This window comes from Morone saxatilis, unplaced genomic scaffold (genome assembly GCF_004916995.1).
Source record: "Morone saxatilis isolate NCDOM2014 unplaced genomic scaffold, NCSU_SB_2.0 Contig18, whole genome shotgun sequence".
Lineage (NCBI taxonomy): Eukaryota > Metazoa > Chordata > Actinopteri > Moronidae > Morone > Morone saxatilis.
In genome coordinates this window covers 15,193,644-15,202,333 of record NW_023339740.1, presented here as the reverse complement: position 1 = coordinate 15,202,333, position 8,690 = coordinate 15,193,644, and the positions used below count along the sequence as shown (strand labels likewise).

At 40.5% G+C, this 8,690-nt stretch overlaps 1 protein-coding gene across 1 annotated transcript in view; it reads left to right on the top strand.

Annotated features, from left to right (window-relative positions):
* The first annotated feature begins 2,311 nt into the window (after window positions 1–2,311).
* Window positions 2,312–8,690, top strand: part of cacna1da (calcium channel, voltage-dependent, L type, alpha 1D subunit, a) — a 58,690-nt gene continuing 52,311 nt past the window's right edge. The window contains exons 1-2 of the mRNA XM_035662634.1: window positions 2,312–2,755; window positions 4,517–4,622. Of these exons, the coding sequence (XP_035518527.1) occupies window positions 2,454–2,755; window positions 4,517–4,622 (408 nt within the window). The 5' untranslated portion in view covers window positions 2,312–2,453. The remainder of the gene's footprint in view (window positions 2,756–4,516; window positions 4,623–8,690) is intronic.

Sequence of the window (8,690 nt, the reverse complement as noted above, 5' to 3'; positions counted from 1 at the left end):
CCCCAGCCCCCCCAACCCGGAGCTGATGAATTTGAAACCGTCGTTTGAGACCGGACCTGCGCGTTTTTGCACCGGAGCCGCGTTACCGAGCGGAGAGGACCGCGGCTGAATCGTAAAGTCTTCAGAAAAAAAAAAAGGTAACTGCACGGCGCCGTTTTCTGCTCCACACACACATACTGAAGTTAGCCTCTTAGCATAGCAGCCCTTTTTATCCCCCCCCCTGCATGCAGGCAATGATGATGCTTTTTTTTCCCCTTTTATTGTCAGAGGACAGCTGTTATTAATGGCCACTTTTCCTCTCGACGCTGTCATGTTTGGCGGATTCAGAGGAGATTTATCGCCTCGCCATGAACAATACATTTAAACGGTTGTTTTTTTAAATGTATTATTATTAGGGGAGCATGGTCAGGCATCTGATACCTTCTCCTACAAACTGAGGTGGGCTCTGGTCATGTGCACTGTCCACTACATTAGAGAGTGTGAGAGCACCGCTGATGGAGGTTTTTTTTTGTTGTAATAACGTTGCCAGCTGTTTGTGCTGAGCAGCGGGGATCATCTGACGGCTGTGCGTTGCTCAATTTTCACTATGAGCGCCCGGAGTCAGCCTGTCATTTCTCATCATTATTTTATTTATTTTAGGGGGGGGTTCACCATATCCTACCTTGGTTGTGTCCAAGGAGAAACGTTGAGGACGCTTGATGGTGGTTATTTTGTCACGAATCGCTCATGGAGATGTCAGTGTTCATTCTCATCACGGGTGCACGGCCGACGTTGTCGATGCAGCAGTGGGAATTAATATTCCAAAATAAGCTAATTTAACACGCATTGTTCATACACTGAGCCCCTCTGTGCACTAGCCTCGGCTACATGGAGGCAGCATCGTAGCACAAAGGAGATGCTGAAACCTGGCAGCATTGAAGCCAAGACGTGCGAGTCTTATATCACAATAACACTCATATCACGGTTTTTTTTCTTTCTTTATGTGCAATATGAATTCTTCTCGGAGCATCACTGCAGTGTGACCTTTTCTGTTTCTTCCTCTGCGGGGCCTGCTCGCAGTTCAAGGACTTACACAACTGATGTGACCAAGTGATGGCTGAGAGTGGCAGCTCTGAATTTACAGCTTAATGTGTGTGTGTGCGTTTGTGTTTGTTTGTGTGTGTGTGTGTGTTTTGGCTTGAGCTGCTTGTCGTCAGCCCTCATGTTTGTCCTCCTAGAATATGTTCAGGTTCAGGAGATTTTGGATTGCTGTACTAAATTTAGAGTCTTGATGCCAACATCAGAGGCAGGCCAACCTGCCATATTCCTTGTAGTTTTGAAAGGTCCTCAGCTTCAGTTCAGCACATTACATTGTTTTCATTTCACTCTTTGAGGCGTTCACCGGGATGCATTTCACATTTTATGACATTATGTAATTAGCTTACATCGTTCTTTATCCTTTAAGAGAGAAGTGCAGTTCAGTAAGCTGTCCTAGATTTTATTCTAGATATTTTACACTTTGTTTGTGTGTGTGGTTTGATGTAATCTCTCTCATAGTGTCAGTTATGTCTTAGATAAACTAAAAAGCCCTCATATGTTCTCACACATTAAAGGGCAGGATGTGCTGTACCAATATGGACTAACCCTACACCAATGAGCCCATTTGGAGCACCCACTGTACTGTATAGTTGTTCAGTAAACCTGTGCACCTCAGCAGATTGCTGGGAAAGATATTTTGATTTATCATCTTCAAGCAAAGATATTGTCAATATTAACTTGGACAAAGAAAACACATTAGATTAAGGCAAGACAAGGTTTATACAGCACACTTCATCCCCCATGAAGTTAAGAGGAAAAGAAAGAGAACAAACAAGAAGAGCGATAGAAAGAAGATAACAATTTAACAGTGGTAATAATGATAATAGCATTGACAGCATACAGAAAGGCTCAAATATAGATTATTTATAGACAAAATTGGATATTATCCAAAGACAACAGAAAAAAATAAATGTTTTAAGACACATTTTAAAAGAAATAAGAGACTGAGAACATCTCAGGTTCCTAGGAAGCCTATCAGCTTCTCCAGACGTTGAACTGAGAATGATGGAGAATATCAGAACCTGATGACTTGAGAGTAGCTTTTAAGCAGGTCTATCAAATGGTGGGACAGAAAAACCTTGAAGTATTCTCTATTGCATTATGCAAGTCAATGTAGGTGTAATGTTCTCTGCTCTGTTCTCTTAAAAGCAATATCAATTATTCTTTTATTGACACAAAAAGGGTATAATGTACTGATGCCATCTCTTCTCACCTTTTTCTCATTCTCAGAGGCAAATTATGCCAGCAGCACCAGAGTCGCTCCCCCTGGTGACGTGCCAGCTCATTGGTCAGACTACTCTGCCCTTCTTTAGCCTCCCTGTCTACCCTGGCAGATCCATGCTACTGGATGCTCCTCACAGAGCCACGCCCGCACCATGAGCGCCAACGGGCCCGCCCCAGACCCAGCCCCCGCGGCCCCAGCGGCCGCTCCCGCCTCAACCCCAGCCCCTGCTGCGGCCCCAGCCCCAGCCCCTGCGGCACAACCCGCTCCTCCTGCCCTGCCTGCCCCAGCGTCCACTACCATCCCGGTAGGTGCGTTGGCACAGAAGAAGCGGCAACAGTATGCCAAAAGCAAGAAACAGGGCAGTAACGCCAACAGCAGGCCACCGAGGGCTCTGTTCTGCCTCAACCTCAACAACCCCATACGCAGGGCCTGCATCAGCCTGGTGGAGTGGAAGTATCCTTTACAGTGGATTTATGTGGTGGTGGGTGCATGTCTGAGTGTTAATCGATTAGTAGATTGAAATTTGCAACTATTGTGATAACAGATTAATTATTTAAATAACCTATCAAGAAAAACATTCTCATGTTCAATGTGAGTATATATTGGACTGTTGGTCAGATGTCACCTCTGATGCTAGGAACCTGTGATGGGCAGTTTTCGCTATTTTCTGACCTTTAATAGACCAAATGATTAATGGATTAATGGAGAGAATAATTGCCACATTAATCAGTAATGAAAAAGATCATTACTTGCAGCCGTACTTGTTCACAGCTCATGTGTGCATACCGTTGTTGGGTCCTAGCTCTGGTAATTATGTGATTAGACATTAGGTGAATTCATATAGTGCTTTTTAAAGTAGTCAGGCTACTTAAGGGCAACAAAAAAGAGAAAAAAAGACAATTTTCTCTTGGTTTAAACATTGCCTGCCTGTTTTTGGAGCGATTGTTGGTTCAGTTAAGCTTTGAATTCGATGATGATGTAAAGTGTTTTAATGAACCAATATACTGTATGGATAAGCACACAGTACTTGATATACCTTTTGAATCTGCCTCCTGGGTCCCAGTTACTAAATGATGTTAAACTGAGGTGCAGACACATGTTTCACACAAATGAAAATCACTGGATCCTAAAATACCGGCGGGAGATGTAGAGAAAGGGACTCAGCGCTGGTACAACACAGCTGTGTGACAGCCTGGTGGGCTTGTTGCTAAAGCAGATGCTGTCATCACAAAAGCCATCTGATGTTATAAAGGAGATTGCTGAATGTGAATCAAAAAGATACATTTCATAATCCACCTTTGTGTGATTGTTGTCAGTGGGGATTTACTACCAGTACACTTTCGGAAATGCAGCTGTGGCCGTATTCCTGCATGGACTGCATGTTTTTGATAGTTGAAAATACTTTGTCCGGGATCAAGAATGTGAAAAATAGTTTCTGTATTATGAAATATTTTTAAATGATATAAAGTAATGTTACAGCCAGTGTGTCATTATTACTGTAATGTGGTTGTTTTAGTGAAACAATCTCTAATCCTGACATTGCAGATCAGAAGCTATGTATAACTTACAAGATATTGTTCTTTAAGTCATTAATCAATTTTAAGATGGAAGTTGTCCCTTACAGGAGTTTAGCTTTTGTCAACATTCTGTCGAATCTGCAGATTGAAATTCAGTTTGGCAAATCTGTATTGAAGAAGTGATCCTGACGATAAGAGATAAGGCAATGATAACATCTGAGTAATACAGGTGTTTTCAACCTTTTTGAGTTTTGAGCCCTTAAAACAAAGCTTTGTCTATTTTTGACTCCTCTTCGCAGGTTACATATGTCTATTAAAATATGTGGATTAAAATCAGGTCAACCAAAGGGTGAAAGACTATTTTACTCTTCATACTTTTTACAGATCTGAAGAAGCTTTTTTTTCTTTTTTAGGTTGGGAACCAGTGATCTGGTATACAGACAGATAATTACATGGCTTAAAGAGCAGTTAAGTTATACTTAAGATAACCAATACAAAGCCATGGACATCATGTATGGCTTTGTCATTGAAAAAGACTCAGGTTAATGTACCTGTTTAGTTATGTGAATAGTTTATAAGTTACATATTGTGCAGAAGTAATGTCAACATAGGGGATCGAAATGATGTATTATTTCTTTTTGCTATGTTGCATCATTTTCTTGTTTTCATAAGTGTTTTCCTTAACTCCTTCCCTCAGGCCATTTGATATCTTTATATTAATTGCTATTTTTGCCAACTGTATGGCCTTAGCTGTCTATGTCCCCTTCCCGGAAGATGATTCTAACTCCACAAACCATGACCTGGTGAGTAACCTGTATATGCCATTTTATCCATTTATCCATCTGGTGCTAGTTTTATATGGGCTGGTTTGAGTTAAGGCTTTTATCTGTAAAGTGAATGAATCTATATATTTGTTTAGGTTTTGTGCTATTCTTGTGATAGAGAAAAAAATTACAAAGATTATTTCTTCTAGTGCCTGTTGTTGTCATTTTGCTTTGTTAGCTTTCATATGCTTTATTTATAGTTTAAAGATACATTACAAAATGTGTTTTATAATCCTCTTTCGGTTGACAAAGTTTGATTGTATCGCTCTTTCGAGATAAAGATATAGAGATTTTTGCAGTAATAGTAACACATTGCATAGTATGTCTTCAGTATATTGCTTTATCATGCAGATTTGAAGTATCTGCTGTGCCTACACAGAGAAACACTTTGACAACTATCCTCATTGGTGCTTTATCATGTCATAGTTTCCCTGTACAGAGGTTTTATTCAGCTTTCTATTTTTAGATTTTTCTCGTCATTGCACCACTCTGTGCACCTTGTGCATTTATGTCTGTGTGATGAATTATGGGTGATGTAGTGTTGTAAGCATTGTTCCACAGCTGAGAATGAGTGCACTCTCCAAAAGCCAGACAAATACACAGGATGTGGTCCTTACATGAGCAGATTTTGCTGTAGTGTTCAATGATTCATGAGCCGCTTATACAGCGTGTCTGCAGACATTTGAATGTTCTTGAAAGCTACGTCAAAGAGCAGGAACATGTTAGAGATGTTACCAGCTTGCTCTAAAAAGACCGGCGGGAGTCTTTCTCTGTCTGTTACGCTGCTCAACCCGCTGCGCAAGATAAGCTGCAGCTTTGGTTAAAAGTGTGTCTGGTCTACTTTAGAGAAGTAAGGTGTACTGCTTCTCAGTTTGACCTCCTGGAGGGTGACCTCAGGGTGTTTGTTTACTCAGTGGTGGTGCAAAAGAGGAAAGTGGGCCATCTGGGATGTTACAGTGTCTGATACAGTATTACAGTACATACTGTACAGTATGCTGTCAGGGTTAGTTCAGGGGAGGTTTGAAAGAGTTTGATCGTCCTAATAGTGTTAAACGGAAAATGATTTTTTTTTTTATTCTATAATGTGAATATACATACAGCAACAATAGAGTTTAATGTCTATTCTCATAGGTTTGAGTGTGCCAAGTCATTTTGTACTTACACAGCCCAGCTCTCTTTTGTCTTTGCTTTACGGATGTTTAGTCGTGGATTAGTATCGGTGCTCATACTAACCTTATTAAGTGAATTAGGTATCGCCGATCCAGATTAGGCTAAGGATTGTTTTCTTTTTGTTCATTTTCTGTGCTGATAACAATTAATCACAGCTTCATTTCTCTATGTGCTTCGCAATAAATGTGTTTTAATATGAATATGGCCTTTAAACCAGTGGTGTTGATATTTTTGACAACTGCGAATGGTAATGTTACCAAAAATGGACCATAAATTTCAGTTATGTTTTATTATGTTTACAGAGAAGTTTACTGATTGTAAATTAGAAAGCAAATATATCATATTGGATTGGTACTTGTTATTGATCGATTCCCTCAGTTTGTTTATCAGAATCAGGGAAGAAAAGAGTCACTAGTGCATCTATACTTTGTTTTTTCATGTTGCAATGTACCAAATAAATATTTCACTACAGAATGTAAATGTGAGGTTTATTTAAGTGTTATTATTATATATATATTATATATTATTTAAGAGGATTTTAGCTGAACAGGAGCTCCACAGTGTTTTAGATGACTGAACAGCTCTCAGTGACAGATGCCACTCACTAATGTATGCCCCAGTCTGATATAGGACAGGGTTAGTTGACAGGTGCTTATTTCATACTGGTAACTTTTTGTATAGCCTCTAAACCTCAAGGCTTTTTTTTTTTTTTTTTACTAACTGCAATGTTAATAAATTCAGAGCGTTGTCAGAATTTATGTTCATATGTTTCATAGCTTCACCTTCTCATGTGTTCAGATCACATCCAAGGGTATCTGGCAGAGAGAAAGGTCCGGGAGTGTTTCAATATTGACTTTAGTAATGACCAAATGGCATCAAACTAAATAATTAAGCTTGCTCAGAATGCCTCTTCTCTATAGCCTAGCCTCTATAATGAAAACTATAGCTATACGTGTAAACATGTAACAGATGAGTGTCAGGTCGGATTTATGGATGCAACCATTATGAATGAACCAAAGTACTACACAATATCCACATTGATCCACAACTGAGCAGCACCATTGTTGTGGCTTACATGCTTCATGAACAAGATGATTAAGTAGAGATGAGAGGATATGCTGATGATTAGATATAGATTTATTTATCATTTATTAATTATTTATAAGTGGCTTCCTATTGTGGTATAGCCAGGACAGTGCTTATATGGATTCTTCTTTAACTGCACTATATTATGTTTTTGCTGATCCTGATCCTGATCCTTGTCCAACACTACAGACAGTGTTACATTGCTTGCACAGGACTTTGGTTTAATTCTGCAGTGTCAACATTAAATCAGATACCAGAGGGTGAATAATGCATTCTTTCCATTTTCAGCAGAGGTTGAACAATAGAATACTTTGTAGGGCAGGTGTGCCAGCTTGGCCTTGTTGTTCTACAGAACTCACACTGTAGTCACAGGAGGAGCGCTAGAGAGAAAACTGCTGAGCTAGTTTTGCTATAGCAGCCAGCAGGTAAGGCTGTAGTGAAGATTACCATTTCACACTGCTCCACTCTGCAGCCTCACAGGTGGACTCAGGGCTGATATGAAACTTGAGGTGGGGTGCTGAGAGGCCTGATGTGTAAAGCAAGGATCAAATTATATCCCTAGACTACAAGCAGGTTTTTTGCTCTGTGACACATTAAGAAGTGGTGTAACTTTCAACACAAAGAGACACTGAAACCCTGCAGTATAGACAGGCTGACTTCTAGGCTTGTGGATGTGTAGACAGTTCACTCACTGCATTGTCAGTTAACACAAACTCCTGAAAGGTAAAAGTACTCAATCTGTTTGTTTGCTTGTGCTACACTGTGCGTACGCAGCCCTTAGGTGATGCAGAGCTGCTGTGAGTTAGAGTGGGCCAATGCTGCAAAGTCATAGAGGCCTTAATAGCATGAGTCTGCCCGTCTTGTTAGTAAGGCTTGGTTAAATGCAGCAGCTCATTAAAAATAGAAAGCAATTTCCTCCTCAGGCGGAACATAGGGCAAAAGATTGGGGTCCAGCTACCACCAGGAGGCACAAGTGAGTAACAGGATGTAGCAAGCGCACACTCTCACAAACGCACGCGCACGTAAGACAACAAATCCTGTCAGGAACTCATAGTCATTTCTTTCATTCCTCTCCTGCTTAACTCTTTTCTGTATTGTTCTTTCTTTGTTAGTCATTTCACTGCAGTAGTAAGAAGTGCACACACAACCCATCTTGCACGTGACTGTGACTCCTCCGCACCCACCTTGTCTAGGGGACAGACAAATAGTCTGCAAGCCTCCTGCCTTTGCTTTAAGGTCATTTCTGACTTATCTATCTGAGACTCAACACCCGAGGCAGCTCCTGCTGAAGGTAGCTGAGCAAAACAATGACCTTTTCATGGTGAATATGATTCATACATCTCATCCTTCGTAAGGCAACACGCAGCGAATTGCGTCTGGTATCATGTAGTGTTTGCCCGTACCACTGTCATTGCATAACTCTGGAGCCGCAGAGCTATTTATTTTACTGGGGACAAAAGGACACAAACATGTAAAGACGGAAATGTCCACTCACAAACTGATTGAGCGGTCGTTTGGATGCCAGCCGAGAGCTCACAGTTAAACCTGAACCTGAACCTGCTTAGTTACATGGAGGATGTCAGCATTTTTAAAACATGAATCATATTGCAAAATATTTTTTATATATGAATGATTGAAGAAAAATAGAGACTGATGCAGGAGGGACGGATGAACACAAACACAAGTTACATAGGGAGACGCAAGGAAAGTTGGAGATCATTTTGAACGACTGTCCCCCCTGTTTAAAAATAACAAGGGAGTCTTGCCTACAGTAATGATAGATAGATAGAT